Source organism: Artemia franciscana, chromosome 2, assembly GCF_032884065.1.
Source record: "Artemia franciscana chromosome 2, ASM3288406v1, whole genome shotgun sequence".
Taxonomy (NCBI): domain Eukaryota; kingdom Metazoa; phylum Arthropoda; class Branchiopoda; order Anostraca; family Artemiidae; genus Artemia; species Artemia franciscana.
The window spans coordinates 24,706,544-24,730,398 of NC_088864.1; the positions used below are offsets into that span (position 1 = coordinate 24,706,544).

Consider the following 23,855-nt stretch of genomic DNA (forward strand, 5'->3'; position numbering starts at 1 on the left):
AACGTTCAAATGGTTTTCCGCCAGCTTGTTTTGTTGATCTGTTTTTTGCTAATTCTGATTATCATTCTTATCATACTAGGAATGTGGATAAGCTAGTGTACCAGAAGAGAAATATAGTGAGATCAGCTCATGTGTTTCGTCACGTGGCTATAACCCTCTGGAATTGTCTCCCGGACAGTATTAGGGGTTCTAGATCAGTTTCTGTATTTATTTCGCAAGTCATAAAGTTTCTCCTTTGTTGAAATACAGGGTGAGAGCGGGTGTCGGTTAGATTTATAGATAGATACTTTATTTCGTGATTAAACCAAAAACAGGCATTTCACAGAAAAAGCCAAAAAGAAAAAAAAACACACTAAAAAAAGAAAAAAAACGAGAAAAAGAGTATACACTATCTAAAGCAAAACATAAACACTAACAAAAAGTCAAGTCTCTTCGTGCGGGATAAAAATCTGTTTACAATAGTCCGAAATCTATTATTTCTAATTATCAGCGATAACGGAAACGGCACACTTATTTCATATTCACCTAATTCAAACTCCATTACTAAACATGCTCTACAATAAACAGGGCAATCAAATAGAAGATGAATACATGTTTCCATTAGACCGCACAAGCACAATGGAGAGTCAGCTTTCCCGATCCTATTTAAAAAATGAAGCAATCTACTATGACCTGTAATAAGCTGTGTTAATCTACTATTTGGGGGAATTTTTGATGCAGAGAAAAGGTCATCCTTATTTTCAAAAAAGTTAGCCGGCCATGTGCTAACAGAATTTTTAAACTCATCAAACCATTTTGCATACAAAAACTCATTTAAAGATTTACGGTTAATACGAAAGGGCTGAAATACACCAAGGTCATTAAAAGAAAGACTAAAAAAATTTGCAATAATTTGGTCAGTATAATGGCTATGCTGTGCCGAATAACTAATTCCATTCAAGGTAGGACTCAAAACCCTCGGCCAATTTTGAGGTCGACCATTTTTTCCGTATCTTAATATACTTAATTTCAATGCTCTTAAATCCATTGGAAGCACTCCTGCGAGAGCGGTTACTACATGCGTTTGAGCTGTATTGAAAGATTTAGAAATTATGATCATAGAAGATGTTTGCGCCGACCGTAGCATTCGCTGAATATTCTTTTTTCTCAGTGCAGAGATCCAAATAGGACGCGCGTATAAGATATGGCTTTCGATTACTGATTTATATAGCATCCTCAATGCATGTGGACTCAGGTCCCAAGTACTCTTGGCAACCGTTAAAAGACGAGCAAAATATTATTTTGCAGAGTTAATTTTATGTCTAACATGGTAAGTCCATAATATCTTTCTATCAAGACACCCAAATATTTAACCTTATTTTTAACAGGTATCTCAATTCCATCATGCATTAGCTTTACAGTCGGAAGCTGATGCTTCCTTGAAAATAAAATTGCTTCTGTCTTGGATTTATCAAACACAAGCTTCTTATCTACTGACCAAATTCGGAAATATGAAAATACCCTTGATGCCAAGGATTCTAAAGTTGATATTTTACTTGATGTGATAATTGCACAAACATCATCAGCATATGCCTGAATTTTTACATTAGGAATACTTATTTCTATAAGATCATGTATATTAACCGACCATAGCAAGGGGGATAATATTCCACCTTGAGGACATGATCGCTCTAAAATGCACGAATATTCACCCTTATACGTAACAACTCTATCAGAAAAGTAGCTATAAATTAAATTTAAAAACCCGTTAGGGCACGATTTAGCCTAACTTTTTCAGTATTCCAGGGTGCCACGTGGAGTCCAATGCACTTTTTATATAAAAAAATATACATAAAGTAAAGATTTTTTTTCTGCATATTCTCCTCCGCCGTGGTAACAATACCATCAATTGCATCAATAGTACTTTTCCCACTACGGAAGCCAAACTGCAGGGGCGAAAGCCAACTATATTCAGTGCTAATCTCAATCATTCTATTCGCAATGGCACGCTCATATATTTTACCAAGATTTGAGAGTAGGCTTATCGGACGATACTAAGCTGGATTGCCATCATTCTTTTTACCATTTTTTTTTTAAACCATTATATTTGCATTTTTCCAGCTTTTCGGGAAATATAAAATCTTTAAACAACTATTCACTAACTTCACCAAAGTAGGAGCAAGGATATTGATGTTTTTAATTAGGGTTAAATTTAGAATTCCATCTGGGCCTGGGGCCTTTGATCCTTTAATTATTTCTTTTAATTCATTCAAGGAAACTTCGGTAACACCTGATGTGCTATTAATAAAAAAATCTGTAAGTTCTGCTCTAACTTCACCATGGTAATTACTATCAGTTGAATGATTTGCATTTTTCCAGCTTTTCGGGAAATATAAAATTTTTAAACAACTATTCACTAACTTCACCAAAGTAGGAGCAAGGACATTGATGTTTTTAATTAGGGTTAAATTTAGAATTCCATCTGGGCCTGGGGCCTTTGATTCTTTAATTATTTCTTTTAATTCATTCAAGGAAACTTCGGCAACACCTGATGTGCTATTAATACAAAAATCTGTAAGTTCTGCTCTAACTTCACCATGGTAATTACTATCAGTTGAATGATCATCCTTTAAAAACCACTTATTTAGCAATACCTCCCCGGCTTCCGTTACAGAGTTAGTCTTACTGCCGTCATCTTTTGTTACATGTAGTGGCTGAAAAATGGCATTACTATTTTTACAAATTTTGTGGATTGTATTCCAAGGATCCAAATTCGGTTTATCTGCACAGAATTTATTCTAGTCACTCTTTCTAGCATTTAAAATACCCACTTTATAATTCTTTTTTGCATTCCTTAAATTAACCTCATTTTAAAGAGAATTGTAGGATTTAAATATCCGTAGCAATCGTCTATATCCCTTTCTAAGGTCCGATAATTCTGAAGTCCACCACCGTGAATACATTTTGGGAGAGCCATGACTCACTGGAGTTGATTCATTGGTAGCTTTTTGTATTAAGGCTGTTAAAGCATCTACAGCTTGATCTATTTCTTCAGCATACGTAGTAGGGAGGGAATATAAAGTATCTATTTCATTTAAAATAATGTTGCTAAAAACATTCCCGTTAGTTTTTCTGTAATCATACTTGATGTTATTACAAATTTCCACGATATCTGCCTCAAAAACTAGGTTAAACTTGATATACAAGTGATCAGATAAGGATGGGGGGTCATTTGTCACTTCCCAGCTGTCAACAAATTTTAGTAAGTTTAGATCAACTGCTGTGACGTCGGGGCTAGAATATGAAAATTCATAAGTTGGCATATCTGGGTCATTCAGTACTATTAATGATTTCCTGGCAACAAAATCCTCAATGGATTTACCTTTCAAATCGGAATAAATATTATTAAGCCACAGAGAGCTCTTGGCATTAAAATCTGCCCCCAAAACATAATTTGAATGATTTCTAAGACTATCTATACTTGCTAAATAACTATCTACTGAGCACAGGGATGGAGGGCAATACATGGCTGAAACTAGAATAGTTCTACTTTTAAGATAAACAGACACTGTAACACATTCATTGGTCGAGATTTCGTAGCGTATATCGCATTTTAGGGATTTGTGGACAAGTATAGCAGCACTATAGAATCTTTTCTCAAATGTTGTCTTTGAGAAGGTATTGTACATATTCGGCACACACGAAAGTTTATTATTATTCTTATACGTATTTACATGAGACGTGTTCTGCATTCAAGCTACATAATCAATATTCTTTTTTAATTGTTGGATTATTTCTCTGGCAGTTGGACAATTTTTATAATCATACGATGGATGTGGCTCACAATTGAGCTGTCGCTTATTGCAAGAACGGCAACTAGGGTGACTACTGAAGGATTTAGTACATTCATTATAGTCATGATTACCCATACACCAAGAGCAGGTTAAATCGCCCTTACACTCAGACTTCTTATGGCCGAAAAGACAACAATTGGTGCATCGTATAAGGTTAATGTAATCTTCACATTGCAGGCGAAGAAATCCAAAATTGAGGCCTCCTCTTTTTTTAAATTTCTCCTCTGATTTTTGGACTCATTTCTAATATGACGATGCAACTTTTTCCTTTTTCAATAATAGTCACCACTTCCAAGGTTTCTTCAGCATAAACAAGTTTTTCCATGTCTGGATTACTGTGTTCTATAAATTCTTTGCACTCTGATGTATTTTTGATTATAGGAGCATCGTTCACAAGCATTCACAAGCATTTTTTTTTAATTCCCTCGAAGTATATTTTAGTGCTACTGAATTTTTGTTGAAAGCACAAAGAGCATTGTTTAAATCTGGTTTTGAGTTAAATTCAAAAATGATTTTGCCTTCTGGCCCATATTTGATATTTTTGGCAGAAAATTTGGTGGAATCTTCTCTGATTATTTTACTAATGTCTTGCACTATTTTTGCCGGAGGTTCTCTCTTTTTTTATGGCACTTGGTATTAACCAAGTGACATATAGCAATCGCAAATTCTGTCGGTCTGTCGGTCCCGGTTTTGCTACTTTAGGAACTTCCAGGTACGCTAGGACGATGAAATTTGGCAGGCGTATCAGGAACCGGACTAGATTCAATTAGAAATAGTTGTTTTCCCGATTTGACCATCTGGGGGGCCCGTTAATTTGGAAAAAATAGAAAAATTGAAATGAAATTTGATTTTTGGAAGGATATCATGTTTCAAAGCTATTATTTTAAATCCCGACCGGATCTGGTGACATTGGGGGGAGTTGGGAGGGAGGAACCTAAAACTTGGAAAACACTTAGATTGGAGGGATTGAGATGAAACTTGATGGGAAAAATAAGCACAAGTCCTAGATATATGATTGACATAACCGGAACGGATCCGCTCTCTTTGGGGTAGTTTGGGGGGGGGGGGGTTAATTCTGAAAAATTAGAAAAAATGAGATAACCGGAATATGACATAACCGGAACGGATCCGCTCTCTTTGGGGTAGTTGGGGGGGGGGGGGTTAATCCTAAAAAACTAGAAAAAATGAGGTATTTTTAACTTATGAATGGGTGATCGGATCTCAATGAAATTTGTTATTTAGAAGGATATCGTGTCTCAGAGCTCTTATTTTAAATCCCGACCGGATCTGGTGACATTGGGGGGGGGGAGTGGTATAGAGAAACCTAAAACTTGGAAAACACTTAGATTGGGGGGATCGGGATGAAACTTGGTGAAAAAAAATAAGCAAAAGTCCTAGATACATGATTGACATAACCGGAACGGATCCGCTCTCTTTAGGGTAGTTGGTTGGGGGGGGGGGTGAATTCTGAAAAATTAGAAAAAATGAGGTATTTTTAACTTACGAACGGGCGACCGGATCTCAATGAAATTTGATATTTAGAAGGATATCGTGTCTCAAAGCTCTTATTATAAATACCGACCGGATTTGGTGACATTGGGGGTATTTTGGGGTGGGGGAACCTAAAGTCATGGAAAACGCTTAGATTAGAGGGATTGGGATAAAACTTGGTGGGAAAAATAAGCAGAAGTCTTAGATACGTGATTTACATAATTGGAACGGATCCACTCTATTGGGGGGGGGAGAGGGGGTAATTCTGAAAAATAAGAACAAATGACGTATTTTTGAATTACGAAGGAGTGATCGGATCTTCATGAAATTTCATATTTAGAAGGACCTCGTAACCCAGATCTGTTATTTTAAATCTCAACCGGACCAAGCGTGATTGGGGGCAGTTGGGGGGGGGCAGAAATCGTAGAAAATACTTAAAGCGGTGAGATCAGGATGAAACTGGATGAGAATACCTGTTTAAGATACGTGACTGACATGACCGGATCTGCTCTCTTTGGTGAACTTGGGGGGAGGGGGGTAATTTTGAAAATTGAGGTATTTGTAACTTACGGAAGGGTGACCAAGTCTTAATGAAATTTGATACTTAGAAGGATCTTGTGCTTTAAAGCTCTGATTTTAAATTCCGAGCAGATCCTGTGACATTGGGTGGAGTTGGAAGGGGGAACCAAAATTCTTGGAGAACGTGAAATTTGGGGTATTTGTATCTTACGAATAGGTGATCGGATCTTAATGAAATTTGATATTTAGAAGGAATTCATGTCTCAGAGCTCTTATTTCAAATCCCTACCAGATCTTTTGAAATTGGGGGAGTTGGAGGGGGAAATATTGGAAAAAACTTGGAGCGGAGGAATAGGGATGAAGCTTGGTGGATAGAATAAACAAATGTCCTCGATACGTGATTGACAGAAGCGTACTGGATTCGCTCTCTTTGGGGGGAGGGCTTCAGTGATTTGGCTAGTTTGGTGCTTCTGGACGTGCTAGGACGATGAAAATTGGTAGGCGTGTCAGGGAGTTGCACAATTTGACTTGATAAAGTCGTTTTCCCAGATTCGACCATCTGGGGGGCTAAAGGGAGAGGAAAAATTATGTATTTATAACTTACGAGTGGGTGATCGGATCTTAATGAATTTTGATATTTAGAAGGACATCGTGACTCAGAGCTCTTATTTTAAATCCTGACCAGCATTAAGCCTCTTATTTTCCTTTTCATATCCATCTATTGATTCATAGAATTTTGCTAGAGCTCATACCATATGATCGCTTGGCTCTTAGCTCTTCTTGCCTCGTCACAAGTGCCATATGAGCTCTTAGCTCTTGCTTTATGATCTTTTGCTTCATTACTGCTTGGCTCAAGAATAATACTAAAGGTTTCAGGACCTTTAACAACACTAGAGTACGATCTACAATTTTTAAGAGAGGATGGGGCCATTGTATCTCTATTTTCCAATTTTTCGTGTAATTTGATTATATTTTGAAGGTTATCGTTTCTCTTTGCGCAAAAGTTTTGCATTTTCTTCTAAAAGCTGATGATATAAAATTTGAATTCGCTCACAAATATCGAATGCGTAATCCCTTCCTCCTGGGATTTTCTTTACCTTGGCAAGAATTCCTTTTAAGGCACCGATTAGATTATCCTATCATTATATTATCCTAACCGGGCAGTTGTTCACAGTTCAAAGGCTGGAACCAAAACCCGGGTGTCGGTTGTGAGGATTTAATTTTTTTTCTCTTCTTCATTTTTTTTATATTTGTTTACATGTTATTGATTATGTGAATTAGATAATTAATTGAGCTACTACGCACATGTTATTTGACCTTCTAGCAGTGGCTATGTTTGTTTAATTGATTTCTTGTTAGTGAAATTATTAAAAATAAAGCAATCATTCTTTCATTCATTCATTCTAGTTTCTTTTTGAAGAGCCAAAAGGGACCGGAGGGAAACTAGCCTCCCTCCTACCCTCTTTACTCCAAATAAAAATGTAATACGGGGGACCATCAGTTGGGTTACTGAAGTGGTGCAGGAGCTCCAAATGCACATGCAATATTTCTAGAAATATTGGGACGCCATCATAATTTACAAAAAAAAACAACTATTTGTTTGTGGAGTTGATATTTCAAAAGCGTTTGATAGTATGTTGCATAGCCACGCTTTTTTATCATTGTTGCGTAGTGGAGTGAAGCCATTTAAACGCTACGTTGTCGAAGGCTTGGTATGGTAATTTATCTGTGAGAATTTTTTCGGGAGGGTAACTTTCAGACCGAATTTCTTTGCATCGAGAAGTAAAACAAGGGACTGTTCTTAGCCCCTTTATATTTAATAACGCAAATAGAACAGCCACGTGCTACCTACCCCCGTATGTGATTGACGGTATCGACATAAACACTTGTTCGTATGCTGATGATATTTTGCAATTTTCGGACAATTTGATATCAATGCAGAATGCAATTAATATTTAATACTCACATCTACGAGAGATAGGATTGGAGACTGAACCTACTAAAACAGAATTCCTAGTGGCAAACAATAATAAGGATTTCCAGCATCATTCAATTAGGGTGGGATCACTGAATATTTTTAATAAAGATTCCATTTACTACCTTGGGTTGCCTTTTGGTCCGTCAATTAAAGCTATGCGGGAGTTGGTGTTATCGTTTGTATTTGGAAAACTTAGGAAAACTTATGGCCTGATAGTCAGGGTGAAAGGTCGTTTTAATAAACAAACACTTGCTATAATTTATAATTTAATGTTTGCACCTCATATATTTTTCATTGTTCCATTTTTTTAGTTTTTAAGTAAAGTGATAAAAAGATTATCCGCGTGGACTTTTTCCGGTTTTGTAAATATTTTCTTGGAAATCCACTATGGTTCAAAAATAGTTATATTATACGAAAATTCGGAATATTTGATATTATTGTTAAAATGGATCAACAATACGATCCATTTTCTAGACGATCTAGAGAAAATAGAATAAATTTTCCTTTTAATTGTTGAGAGAAAAGTAATTGTGTAAGAGAAAAGTAGTTTTGCGTCATAGCTTTAATTAAACAGCGTTATGTATGAAAAATGTCTATGTGTTATGTTTTATGAGCGTTTTTAGTGTTATGCACTAATGAAGGAGCAAGCATAAGCTATTTATTATATATTTATGAGTTATTATGAGTATTATGAGCTACTTATTGCTGTCCTTTTTGTTAGAAGTGTAATTTTACATTACAGTTTTCTTTTCATTTATTTCCTATACTCCTCTGTGTATATTAATTAATGTACATTAATAGAGGATGTTAATAAATTATTATTATTATCATTATACATCCGATCAGATTTTTGAGATAGCTATTTTGTTAAAATAAGTTCAAAGTTCAAATAAAAAATATTCGGGGATCGCTAAAAACTTTCTAGAGCCTGGGGCCAGAGTTTAAGTTATACCCTGGGGGAATTTTTATTCGAAAGTTTTTAAAAAAGTTCTAAGATCAGATAAACCCAGCCCGCACCGCCACAAAAAAACATAATTAACGCTATTTTATTCCGAAACTTAAGGGAGCCTGATCCCTGGCCCTAATGGCCTGATCCCCTCCCCCGACAAAACTTTTCAACGACAAATTATGGAAGATGGACCCCTGGCCCTCTCTCCATACCCCCTTCTCCCCAAAAAACTTATTAACGATATTTGATTTCAAAAATCAGTAAAGCGCCAATGACGCAGTAGATTTAGATTCTTACAGTTAGGGAAGGAGGGAGTATCCAAACTCTTGTTTTTAGTGATTTTTGTTCGTTTTAAGCTTTTACATATTAAATTTAATTTTTACTTGTCTTAAGATCTTTTATTCGTTTATATTAATATCTGTTGAGACCATTTTATTATTATTTTTTTAATTTATCAAACAGTTCGTGGTAACGAACTGTAGTAAGGAGCGACCCGGCTCAATAGTAACCAAAACTCTAAAAAATGGAATTTTGGTACTACTAGCTACATCAAAAGAATTGCATTTTAAGGCTGATTTCAAATATATAAGTTTCATTAAGTTTAGTCCTACCCATCAAAAGTTACGAGCCTGAGAAAATTTATGTTAATTTAGAAAATAGAGAGATACGCCCACTTAGAGTCATAGAATCTTAACGAAAATCATACCATCAGATTCAGCGTATCAGAAAACCCTACTGTGGAAGTTTCAAGCTCCTATCTACAAAAATGTGGAATTTTGTATTCTTTTGCCAGAAGGCAGATCACAGATGCGTGATCCGTGATCTGCACGGATCACAAATTTTACTGTTTTAAAAAGAAGAGTTGAGAGAAAGAGTCTAAACTTTAGCGTAAAGAGCGGGGCGTTGATGAGGAAGGGGCCCCTTTCATATACGAAGTTATTTCTATTCGTTTTAAGTTTTAATGTCGCTCCTTACTTTCAGTTAAAAAACTTGTTTTTTTTTATTTAATATTGAAAAGCACAAATCTGACTATACATCGTTAAAAGGAAAAAAAGTCATGTAACGAATCTAGTTAAGGTGGTTTACAACCACACGGTACATAATTTAAAGAATATAAATTGTGATTAGTTCTTGAAATATTTAATTTTTAACAACAAAGATTTGTAACCCTTGTTCTATTTTCTATAATAGTTTTCCTTACTTAGTTCATAAATGAATTTAACGCTTGATTTATATTGTGTTCAGTTTTACCTAAAATTAAGTTAAAAAAGACAGGTAAATAACCTAACATTTTTACCATTCTTGAAAAAAGAGAGGTTTTACAAGTACCAAAGGAGACCCGTGATTAGCATCTTACATACCGCTCATTGGTATACTCTATTTGTTATTTTTAGGTCGGGAAGCATTACTATAAAACAGATTTGGACATATCACTCATAAAAGAAGAAACACTAATGGATACGTTACATGTAACATTTCAGCTGAAATTTGATAACCGAGCGTATATTGAATCGCTAAAAATTGACATTGTGAAAGACAATCACTACCTACCGGTCAAAGCAACTCTGTTGTTTGAAATATTTCCCTTTTCAGTTGCTTTTGGGTAAGTAGCTACCATTAATATGTATAGACCTCTCTTAATTAGGCAAGATAATTCAAAAGGCAGAACGTTGTAAACGAATTTTATTGAAACAAAACACAAAATAAAGAAATAAAATAGAAAACAATGGACCTGGTTCAATTGCAACGACGATAATGACCCCTCCCCTTCCTCTGAATTTATCTATAAGTCTTTTGGCACTTCCTTGTAAGCAAATACGCACTCGACAATTTGTATCGTGAAGATCAGGCAATAACTGGTTTTCACGGTCTTAATATTAGACAATTAGCTCTCGACTCGGTGGAAAACTACACTGTAGCTATATTTTAATTGAATGTTTATCTCGTATTTTGGTTAGATTAGATTAGTTTAGGTTACGTATTTAATAAAATGCACTCTGGGCCGACTCCCTTCAATAATAGCATAATAAAATAAATTTCATGCAAATATGGCACAAAACAAAAGCAAAAACGAATGGATCTTGTTTGATGATAGAGCCCCCTCTCCCCTTCACTCATAGAGCCTCCCCCCAAGATTAGTTAAAATCTCAAAACAGGGTAAATATAAATCAAATCGTGACTTGGCATCTACATTATTGTACTGTCTGGAACCGCTTAATGTTCTTCGATGGCTAGCGATATTCGGACGGCACAATCGTTTCTCTTTGTTTTAATTTAACGAGTTAATTAGGGATGAACCCAAAAAAATTCTTCAAGTCTCAGTTAAAGATTGTTCAAAACGGAATAAACTGCAAAAGATTACAGTGTATCTCCCAAAAAATTTGTTTTCAAGGAAGTACCATATAATCACAGTGATAGTGTCAAACTTTCAGAGTCAAAGTCACAAGTAGTTGCGGTCCCAGTCGGAAGTATTTGTTGACGCAAGTTGCAGTCAAAGTCGCATTTAGTCACCATTGTAGTTCCAAGTAGTCTCAAGTATTTGAAGTCGCAGTCATTAGTAGTCTGAATCTTGGTTCGTCACTCTCTCAAGTAGTCACAAACGGAAGCAGTCATGAGCAGTCACAGTCGTAGAAGGTTGCAGACATAGTAGTAGCAATAGTAGCACTAGCAGTAGTAGCATAATTAGTAGCTCTAGTAGCAGTAATGGAAGTAGCACTGGTAGAATAAGCTGCCATAATAGATTCAATTTAATGCCCTCAGTTGTTCCCAAGATATTACTGATACGCTCTTTTGTCAAGCCACATACATATAGTGAGTTAAATTTTGTTTTTCAACATACACCCTAACAACGCCTTATAGTTTTACCTTTATATCCTTAGCTAATTCTATGTATTGCAGAAACACCATTTAACATTCCTATTTAGTTAAAGATCCCCCCCAATTTGCCCACGAAGTTTTAACTTAATAACTTTATCTTTTCCTAAGTTATCACTAATACGCTCTTATGGCAAGCTTGGATGGACATAGTGCTTAAAGACTTAGTACAAGAGCCTCAATAATATATTTCGAAGGTTCCAAAGTAACAACCCTAGCTTTCCCTGAGACGTTATGACCATTTGAAAATCTGGATACAAAAAATACTATTGATTTAGTTTTACACACACACCCCTCCCCCCTCAGCTTTCCCTTAAAAAATAAAACTTGATACCTTATTCTGTTCTTGTGACATTGTGTCTCTTCTCGTACTTACAGCCTGGATTTACTTAAGCCCTTTTTATTTAGTTCAATAGTGGTAACAACAGCAGCAATCGTTGTAGTAGCCCTAAGAGCCCTAAAACTTTCAACTTAATATCCTCAGCCATTCCTAAGATATTGCTGATGCGTCGTTTTGACAGCCAGAACACATGCCTTTTGATTTGGTTTTATAGCAATATGAGCTTTTCCCGAAGCTTTCTAATATAAACAATTATATTATAGCCCCTACATATCCTGCCTACGCCTTTTAGAAAACCTGCATGCACTTGAAGTACTTTTAATTAGTTCAATAGTAGCTCCAGTAGTGATAGATATAGAAAAAAAGTGGTAGAAATACTAGTACCGCTGCAAGTTTTAGCTTTTGCCCTAAGGTGTTTCTGGGTATTGCTTGATAAACCTAAGGTATTTCTGACAAACCTTTTTGATAACCGACATGCGCACCACGTGTTTTAGTTTACTTCAACATCTCCCTCAAAATATCCTGAAAATTCCACTTTAATACCCTTCGCCTCAGTTGTAGTAATAGTAGTGGTCGTATCAGTAATAGCAATAGCAATAATATTAAAGTGCCCACAGTACCTTTTGGTTTGTTCATAACCCTGCTTTAAATACCCTGAAAGTTTCAACCTAATTCTCTAAGCTGTTCCTAAGATATTACTGACTCTACCATTTGACAGCCTTTCCGCACATAGTGTCTTTGTTTAGTTTAACATCGCGCTCAACATTGTGTGAAAGTTTCGCCTTAAAAGTCTTAGCCTCAGTAGTAGTAGTAGTTGTAGCGGTCGTAGTATTGCTAGTAATTGTAGTAGTAGTAGTGGTAGCAGCAGTAGTAGTAGTAGCAGTAGTAGCAGCAGTGGTAAAACGAACATAATGCCATTTTGTTATTGCAACACCCCTTTAATATACCCTGAAAGTTTTGACTTACTACTCTAAGCCTTTTGGTTAGCTCAACATCTCCATTAACATGCCCTTAAAGTGTCTTCTTAATATTCTAAGCTGTTCCTGAGAAAAAATTACCTTCGTCAGGTTAATTAATAGGTTTTGTTTGCGAAGAAACAATTGTACTTCGTGGTATTAAGGGGAGGGGAGGATTGAGATCCAGTCTGTTCCATTTTTATTGTCGAACAATTTGGTCTTAGGTTTTTGGCTTTCTACTTCAAGAAGTGTCAATGTTAATTTTATTTGATTTTATTATGCCGGAATGATGGGTCAAACTTTTTGAAACTTACTTAGACGTAGAACCTCCTACACCTGGGGGCGCATAGGGCAGCGTTGGTTGACCTTCAGCTTGACCTATAGTGTTCCAAAGACAAAAGGTCATTCAGCGTGGTTCGAAAACTCGTCGTCTCTTTCTCCAGAGATCGACCAACAGCACTACGTTGTCTTACCCCCCGTCGAATAGCGGGTTGGGTGCAATATCATACATTGTGTGGAAGGTGCCTGTCGCTTATGTGGGTCACATATCCCCAGTAAATCCATCTTCTCATTCTGGTTTTGTCGGTCACCAGTGGTTGTTCAGTATCTGCCCATATCTGGACATTCGTTACTCTATCGGCCCAATGCATCGCAAGGATTTTACGCAGGCAATTTTTCTCAAAGCCGAGTAGTCTTTTCTCAGCATTCTTTGAAAGGCTCGAAGACTCACATCCCTGCAAAAGGACAGAAAGTGCATTACTCCTAAACAATCGCAATATCAACTTCTGAGAGTAGTTTCTACATCTCCAAATATTCTTCAGCCGAGAAAACGCTCCACCTGTATACACTATGCGTAGCATGACTTTTCTATCATTATTCGCATCTTGGGTCACTGTGATACCAAGATACTTAAATTCTCTGACCTCTTCTATATCAGTACTGTCGTATCGAATGCCAGCTGCAAAGGTCGTCACAACTCTGTTTGACTTACTTTTCGTTTTACCAGCTTTAATCTTCAGGCCAATAAGGGCAGCTTTCGCTGCTAGTTCATTCATATTATGTTGAATGTCCTCTTGGCAGTGATCCATGAGAGTGATATCGTCAGCAAAATTGTAGTCGTGTATTTGATGCTCAGGGGTTAGTTGTATGCCTCCTTTAAAGTGGCAAGCTCGAAGCACAAAATCTATGATTATTAAAAATATTAATGGAGATAGTAAACATTTCTGGCGTACAATGGACCCGACAAGGAACCACTCTCATAGCCTATTCTCTGTCTGGACTGCACAAACCTATAAGGCATACATCGCTTTGATCATATTAACAATCTTCGGACACATTCCATACGATAGAAGAATTTTCCACATTGCCTCTGGGTGCACAGAGTCAAATGCTTTCAAGGAGTCTATAAACACTAAAATAACCTGCACTTGTCATTCGTTCGATTCATCCAGTAAAACACGCAAGCTAAACATCAAATTACAGTAAGAACAATTTGGGCAGAATCCATGTTGCTCGTCCCTTAAAATCAAGTCCACTTGAATCTGAATTCTACATAATCTGACATAGAACTTTACTTCCGACTGTCTGGAGTTTGATACCTCTTCAGTTACCACATTATGGGTTTCGACCTTTCTTGAACAGTTTCAAGATAAAACCTTCATTCCAGTCAGGAGGGACAGACTCGTCGTTCCACACTCTGCTAAGCAGCTTAAATAGTGGGCCGGCGAGAGCTTTTCCAGCGAGAACAGCTCCGGAGGAACTCCATCACATCCAGCTGCTTTCCTGTTTTGAGCGACTTAAGGGCTGTTACAACTTCTTGAGCGGATGGAGCCCGAAAAGACATCCAAGTTAAATAGGGGCATGTGGGGGAAAAACAGTGGTATCGGTCGGTTCAGAATATCCAAGAAGCATTCACTCCAACGGTTCTGGACATCTACGTGATTGGTAGGCAGCTGTCCTCTTTCATTCACTGCGAAAGGGCATTGATTTCTTTGCACGCCGGAAAGCTTCTCGGTAAGCATATAGATGGTATTACTATCACCCCAACTAGCTGCTCTTTCTGCCTCTGCTGCTATGTTATCAGCATATGTTCTCTTGTCACTCCTGGCAGACGTTTTCACTAGCCTCTGGGCACCTTTACACTGTTCTTTTAAACTATAACAGTATTGCCTATCGCTTGGCTGACTAGATGAATGACTAGGTAGGTATTTGTCGAAAAGAGCTTTCAGATTTGTCTTTTCCTGAATCAGCTTTCAAGTTTCTTCACTAATCCACTCTTCCTTTTTTCGTTTCCTATATCCAAGAATTTACACTACAGCATCTTTAAGGCACTCCGAAAATGATTTACAAAGACAATGTGAACTTGGTTGGTCAGGGTCGTCGAGGTTCAGAGCTGCGAACCTATTTTCTAGAGCAAAACTACATTTTTGACGAAACAGTCTTATCTCAGAAACTCTGTATATAAAATTTCATAATTGCAACTGACACTTTATTCACCACCTTCACCTTAATTTTGAATTTGGCTATAACTAGTTGATGGTCGGAGAAGCAATCGGTACCGCGGTAGGCTTTGACATCTTCAAGTGATCTTCTTCTGCGATTGCTGATATCTATATGGTAGATCAGGTTTCAAGTGGTACCATTGGTTGAACTCCACTTGTATTTGAGGATAGGCTTATGGGGGTACCATGTACCTCCTACAATAATGTCATTAGTGGCACAAAAATCAATCAGACGCACACCTTTTTTACTGATTTCACCAAATCCATGCAAACTGATCACAATCGGCGCATAGTCCTGGTTACAGTCAAGTTTCGCATAAAAATCACCACACACAACCAATATATCGTGGCTAGGAACCTTATTTGTGACGTCACTAAGTGACTGATAGTGTCTTTATCAGAATTATTTTATTCATTTGTTAGAGCATACACTACTATAATCTTCATTTTTGCCCGGGTAGTCGCAAAACTCACTCTCATGTTACGAATGTTGCTTTAACAAAGATTAGAGCCTACTTTTGAGAAAATTCGTTAATTTTATACTACATAGATGTCAACCTTAAAGATAAGGTTTTCTAATCTTATGTTATGTATTTTATGAAGGGTCCTAACTTGGGAGCCTTTGTATGCTTATTTTGAAATCTAAATATATTGCTCTTTCTAAAGGTAACCCGAAAATTCTTTTTTTCTTGTCACGAAGTCTCATTCCTGTACTCAAACAACAATAACTGAGTCCTTCGAGATGCTGCTGGAAACATTTGTGCGACTTTTTTCAAGACTGAAAGTCTTAACTAATATACTTAATAAAGTTAAATGGTATGTTTAGTTTGTACATATTTCAGTTTTGCAATCAATTATTATTATCGATCTGTACTGCCAAACTATGACAAAGGAATAAATACCTAAAAGGAGTAAGCTACTTGTTTCCAATTGTTCTAGCTAGTTTCACAGGAGGTTTTGTGATGTCTCATTGATATGTATCTCAGTTCCTTTTGAGCCTAAGCCCATCGTAAGGAAAACAAAAGTGATAAAAATGTCATAATTCCAAAGATAACCATAATTCTAAAGAGAACAATGAGCATAACTTAATGTGTCGAAGAAGATAAATCCGAAGAAGTCCGTTGATTTTCTAATTAAAATGGAATAGTTGTGGGCATCAAGTCATGGCTAATTGTAGAAAAAGCCAAGACACATTGTCCAATTGAGTGAGAAGAACTTCACAAGGTACACTTACTTCACAAAGAGCTTGAAAACTATTTGAAAAATACTTCACGTGAACATTTTAGGTATACCAAAAAATCGAATTGTGCGAAATACAAAAAGGCTTTTCGACCCCAGCTTCATGATAAGAATATTCCTGACTGATTGATGGATGTATATTCTATTTCTGTCTTTGTTTTGTCTCCACGCAACATAAATTCAAATACCCACTTTTAGCAACAGTAGTTTTGCAAATGTAAAGTAAATTTGTTGGCGAACCTTGAAAAATAAAATTAGCTGAGCCAAAAAGCTAAATGGTATATATATATACTTTTTATTTACTTATTTTATTTTTTGAACAATCTTTTTGTAGTCTCTGAAGATAAATAAGCTTTTTTTTATGTTTTTGGGTAAATTAACAAGACACCAAAAAGGTGTTTAGAACTTAAAATCCGAGGCCTGTCTTCATGGCTTTGCTTGAATCTTTTATTAGTATTAAATTTACTTGCCTGTTTGCACTTTTTAGATTCAATCTCTTTCACCTTTTCTTTTGTCTAATCTTAAGCTCTTTTATCTAGATCTGACTTGGTTATAAAATGCACTGGCATATCTCTATGCGCAGTGCTGCCACAGCTGATTAACAAGCGACTAAATCAAGCCTTTGAGCTGGTTCGACCTCTTGTGGATTTCAAATATTCAACGGTGAGATATTTTGATTCTTGAGATCTCATGCATATTTTGGCTATAGTGTACAGTACAAGTCTCATGCCTTGCTACTATGCGCGTTTGCCCAATTGTTATGACTCGAAAAACCACTTATTTTGCTTGACACGTATGCCTGAAAACATCATAAAAGCATAATTGCTCTGGTCCAGGGACAGGGGTGAAATGTCCATCTCTATTCCTCCAGATCCAGCATTTCTCCTTTGGTGTGGGTTAGGTGCTAAGGAAAATGTCCCGTGCAGTCTTTGTATTTTCAAAATCAAAACAATTTGCAATATATTTTACAGGGTTGTGGGGAAGTTTGATTCACTCTAAAACTACAGCTCTGCTTACATATATGAAAACTTCGTATTCTTCAACTATCCCAATAGGCATGTGCACTGTTTGTATAGCTTGTTTGTATTTATTTTAAATAAATATATTTTATTCTGTAAGCCCTTCAAGGCAGGAGGAGTTAAAAATTAAGAGTTTTTTTTTGTAAATCGGTGTGATTTTTCATTAACTGTAAAATGATATTTAAAAATTATTTTGTCTTTATAAGAAATAACGTCATGTTAAATCAATTCAGCTTCCCCATTGTTGGAATACAGTAATTCTCACTGGGTTATGGGTGGTGCAGTTTGGTCCTGCTTTTGTCAGAGATAGCTAGAAGTATTAAGGAGAAACTTCAGGGAATTTTGAGGGAATGTTAAACTAAATGATTTTGACTTTATTTAACATAATAAACGAAAACATAAACCATAAAACATATAAAGCACTATATAATAAAAAAGTTCGTGGTAACGAAGTAAGGAGCGACCCGGCTCAATAGTAACTGAAACTCTTAAAAACGGAATTTCGATATTAGTAGAAGTATCTAAAGATTTTCTTATTATGCTGATTCCAAATGTATCAATTTCATTAAGTTTAGTCTTACCCACAAAAGGTTACAAGCCTGAGAAAATTTGCTTTATTTTCGAAAAAAAGGAAGAAATATCCCCTTAAGCTATAGGAGCTTAATGAAAATCACACCATAAGATTCAGTGTATGGGGGAACTCTAGTGTAGAGGTTTCAAGCTCCTATTTGCAAATATGTGGAATTTTGTATTGTTTTTCCAGAAGAAAGATCACTAATACGTCTTTTTTCACAAGGGTAACCGTATCGCCCAAGGGGTCTAAACAGATCACAAGGGGTTTCATTTGAACGGAAAGCACAAGTTCTAGTGCCCTTTTAAAGTGACCAAAAAGATTGGACGGTAACAAGGCCCCCTCCCACGCCCCTGATCTCAAAATAGACCAATCAAAATTTTGAGATAGCCGTTTTGTTCAGCATAATTGGAAGGCCGAATAACTATACCTTTGGAGATAACATGACCCTTCACAGCCCCTGAAGAAAGGTCTTTAAGTTATAGAATTTGCCAATTATTTACATACAGCATTTTTTATTGAGAAATATGCACACAGTTTTCGGATGGGAGGGGATGAATTTTTTGCTGTGGGTTTTTCGATGCTGATAATTTTCCATGGGGAGGGAAAATAGTGACATCATAGGCACTTCCATGACACAGTACCCCTTTGTATCCCATTCTTTACTTTTTTAAACTTCTTCGTGACGCACGTGTTAATTACGTCATAGGGAATGTTTTCTAAGAGATACAGGTGTTAATTATGTCATAAGGAATCTTTTCTATGAGACGCAGCCGATTGTAATTTTTTAAAACCTACGAGGGCGAGGGCTCCCTTTCTGGAGGATTACTGTGGTTGTTACGTAATAGAAAGTCTTTAAAAGTCTTCAGGGGCTTCTTTACCCAAGGATTTATCTGATTGTTCTTTTAGAAACCTTCAGGGGCCGGCGAAAATCAGGATTTCATTGGGCTATACAAAACCATCTCTTCAATTCTTTGAAAAACCTTCAGGGACTTCTTTACTCTAGTATTTCTAAGATTGTTACATAGTAGAGAGTCTTTGAAAAACTTTCAGGACTTCTTAACCCAAGGATTTCTTTAAAAAAAACCCTTTATGGTCCCAAAAAATCAGTTTACTGTAATTGATATCTGATAGAGTTTCGGTGTTACGTAATAGAGTTTGCATTTTACGTAATAGGACTTGTTAGACGACCGGAAAAAAAACTGTTATTAAATACAATTTTTTAATTTTGGTTGTTACATAATAGCACTTATTAGATGGCCAGGAAAAAACTCTTAGGTAATAGGGTTTGTTTACTTTTGACTATTACGTAATATGGTTTCTTTACTTTTGGTTCTTACGTAGTCACTAGTCATGCAAGGGTGCATGACAAGTTGAGGGTGCCCTCAACTTGGCACCCTCGGTGGCAATTCACGCAACCATGCCAATACGTGGCTGACTCGCGTCATTTCTAAGATGTATACGTATCCCTGTGACACGTCATCTAACTTAACTTATCCCAACCTATCCGTATTAGGTTAGGTTAACCTAACCATCTAGCATATCAGAATAAATTAAGTTTCTCAAACAAAAATCGCTAATCAAAAATTTATATGATCAAATCAGTTTCACGAGGAGAAAAATCAGTGTAAAATTTTCAGGAAGATCAAAATCAACATGTGACAAGTTCCATGTACTAAATCAGCACGGACAAGTTTCACGGACAAAAGTTACCATGCAGCAAGTTCCATTAACATAATAAGTTTCACGAGGAGGAAAATAAACTTGCAACAAATTTTATGAGCAAATATCAGCATGCAACAAGTTCCACGAAGAGAATTCATCATGCAACAAATTCCATGAACAAAATCAGTTTCACGAGAACAAAAGTCAATGCACCAACTTCACGAAGAGAAAAATAAATTTGCAAAAACTTTTACGAACAAAAATTCAGGACGCAGAAAGTTCCACGAACAAAATTCAGCAAGCAACGAATTCCATGAATAAAATCAGTCTCATGAGGAGAAAAATCAATGTACAAGTTTCACAAAGAGAAAAATCAACATGCAACAAGTTTCACAAACAAAAATCAGCACGCAGGATTTACCACGAAGAAAAATAAGCACGCAACCAGTTTAATGAACAAAATCAGTTTTACGAGGAGAAAAATCAATGTACAAGTTTCAAGAAGAGAAAAAATTAACATGAAATAGGTTTCACGAACAAAAATCAGCACGTAATAGGTTCCACAAACAAAACTCAGCAACAAACAAGTTCGATGAACAAAATCAGTTTCACGAGGAGAAATATCAATTTGCAAATTTTACGAAGGGAAAAATTAACATGCAACAAGTTTCAAGGTCAAAAATCAACTTGAAACAAGATCCAAGAACAATAATCAGCATACAACAAGTTCCATGAATAAAATCAGTTTCATGAGGAGAAAAATCAATGTACAAGTTTCACGAACAAAAATTAGCACGCAACAATTTCCATGAAAAAAAAAAATCAGTGGGCAATAAGTTCAATGAACGAAATAAGTTTAACGAAGAGAAAAATCAACATGCAATTAATTTCACAAACAAAAGATCAGCCCACAACAAGATCCACGAAAAAAATCAGCAAGAAACAAGTTCCATGAACAAATTCAGTTTGGCGAGGAGAATGAAAAAATCAATGTACAAGTTTCATAAAGAGAAAAAACAGCATACAACAACTTTCCCGAAAAAAAATCAGCAGGCAAGAGGTTCCATGAACAAAATCACTTTCACGAAGAGGAAATCAATTTACACGTTTCACATAGAGAAAAATCAATATGCAATAAGTTTCACGAACAAATATCAGCACACAACAAGTTCCATGAACAAAAAGAGTTTCACAGTGAGAAAAATCATTGTGCAAATTTCATGAAGAGAAAAATCAGCATGTAAGAAGTTTCACGAAGAGAAAAATCAACATACATTAAGTTTCACAGACATGGAATCAGTCCGCAAAAAGTTCCATGAACAAAAATCAGCAGGCAACAAGTTCCATGAACAAAATCAGTTTGGCGAGGAGAATAAGAAGTCAATGTACAAGTTTCACGAAGATAAAAAAACAACATACAGCAAGTTTCCCGAAGAAAAATCAGCTTACAACAAGTTTCCACGAATAAAAATGAGCACGCAACAAGTCCAAAGAACAAAATCAGTTTCACGAGAAGAAAAATCTATGTACATGTTTCACGAAAAGAACAATCAATATGCAACAACTTTCACGAACAAAAATTGGCACCCAATAAGTTATACAGACAAAAATCAGCACGCAAGAAGTCCCATGAATAAAATCAGTCTCACGAGGAGAAAGACCAATTTAAAGTTTCACAAAGAGAAAAATCAACTTGCAATAATTTTCACGAGCAAAAATCAGCGCACAATAAGTTCCCTAAACAAATCCAGTTTCACTATGAGAAAAATCAACATATAACAAGTTTTAGGAATAGAAAAATCAACATGCAACAAGTTTTATGAGCCAAAATTTGCACACAACAAGTTCCATGACTTTCAATTGCCCCCCAAAAAAATTTGGAGATTTGGATATTTTAACAGAATTTTATTTGATTTACAGAACGTGCCCAGGAGAAACAAAATGACACAAGAGGGGACTAGCAATCCTCCAGTTACTTTAAACTCTCCTAAAAAGGCATATAAATTTTCAAGTTTAGATGGTAATATCCTACGTTTCCACTAACCCTTTCGACAGTGTGGCAAGAGAAAGAAAATGATACCTAGAGATAATTCACTCTTTACAAAGTCAGTGCTAGTGCGTTGCCTATGATTCTAGGTTTAGTTTACAAGAATCTGAAGCAAGAATGAAGATTAGACATACGAGTGAACTTGAATACATGTTATAAAATAAATACATAAGAGATACTTCGGCCAACAAACTATCTATCTTCTATAATTAATAGTTTTAAAAGTGAAACTTTCCATAAAATGCAATGAGTATGTATTGATAACGCCATAAGAAAAACACAGTTAGTTTCAAATAATAAACCAATGCAAAACCCTAACAAAACATAAATAAAATTACGTTCCACTATAAATTAGATAGCCTATGCCCAAGATTCCTATTGGGGGGGGGCATTGTCCCACTCCTAGATTTTATTGACCTCCTTGATTTTGAAAAATGCCCCTTTTTGAGGTTTTGATTTTGGGAAATCGAAAAATACTGCTTTTTCCCTAAAAAATTGTAAAAATACATTCCTTTGTGCCTTCATCGAAAAGTCAGAAAAATTCTTGCCTCTTTTCCTACATTTTCATTGGTCGGCACCCTCGCCTACGTTTTGCTTATTTATCTCTTGGAGAAATACAACATCTCAAATTAACGATGCAATATAATTTAGGCGTGTGTATTTTCTTCCACAACTGAGTAGCTATTAATTAGCAATATCAAAAGAAAATGAATTTACCCATAGCCAGAGTCTCACTAGAACTCCAATTAATGGCTATATTTCCATAATAAATAGGAATTTTAATTAAAATAAAATTTCTTTTCGTTTCAAAAGAAAACCTGACTTGGAAATTGTCTTGGAAACCAGGAAAATATTTATCATTTCGATTCCCAGTAATTCCTTGAAACCAGAGACTCTTAAAATTTGGACTACAATTGATCCTTTCAGCACTGTCTGAACTTCCATCACTAGTTTAGAAAGACAAATTTTCTATGGTTAATTTCTCAGACCAAGAATTTTGTATTCGGTAATAATTCAGTTCAAGTATAGATAAAGCTTTAGCATAAAGGGTTACATTGACAGGGGTTGCAGCTTCATGGGAACAGTCTCTGTCTTTTAACCTACCAAAAATGTTAAAATAAAATATTTTTATCCTAATGAACCTATCTCACGTTATTCTTATTTGAAAATAGTGATTTTTGAAGATTTTCTTTTTATTAAATAAAAAAAATGAAGTTTTAGGGCAGACCGAATATTTTCATATGTGTTGCAACGATTAGCTATAAAAATAATAAAGCAAAACCTATTTGTAAAGCTATGATTAAATTTGTTACAATAATTTAAACATTGGCTTTCTACTACTACTAACAACTCGCCGCAGCACCTAGCTGCCTGAGGCCAACGCAGCTACGCGCACTCTTCCTCAATCTCGATCTGATCAAAGCTTCCCTCTTTACACCTTCCTACGGATGTTTCCATTTCCTGATCTTTCTTTTTTTTATCCTCCCACCCCAGACGAGCACAACCTGCTTTCCGTTTAGCCTTAGACAGTTGGCCGAAAAGGACGATCTTCGACAATCCTTCTGGTGATTATAAAAGATAATATTACTACTACTACTACTACTACTGCTACTAGTAACTCACCGCAGCACTAAGCCAACTGAAGCCATCACAGCTATGCACGCTCCTCCTCCAGCCTAATCTATTCAAGGCTTCCGTCTTTAAACCTTCAAGGAAGTTCCCATTTCCTTTAAATCTTTATTTATGACATCTTCCCAAACCAGACGAGGAAGACCTGCTTCCTGTGTAGCCCAAGCCGGTTGGCCAAAAAAGACAATCTTCGGAAATCTGTTGTCCTTCATCCGCAGAACGTGGTCTATCCATCTCAACCTTT

General features: G+C 36.1%; 1 protein-coding gene across 1 annotated transcript in view; it reads left to right on the forward strand.

The window, feature by feature from the left end:
- The window catches only part of LOC136039212 (soluble guanylate cyclase 88E-like), a 244,514-nt gene that overhangs the window by 97,310 nt on the left and 123,349 nt on the right, over positions 1-23,855 (forward strand). The window contains exons 5-6 of the mRNA XM_065722741.1: positions 10,165-10,373; positions 17,220-17,343. Of these exons, the coding sequence (XP_065578813.1) occupies positions 10,165-10,373; positions 17,220-17,343 (333 nt within the window). The remainder of the gene's footprint in view (positions 1-10,164; positions 10,374-17,219; positions 17,344-23,855) is intronic.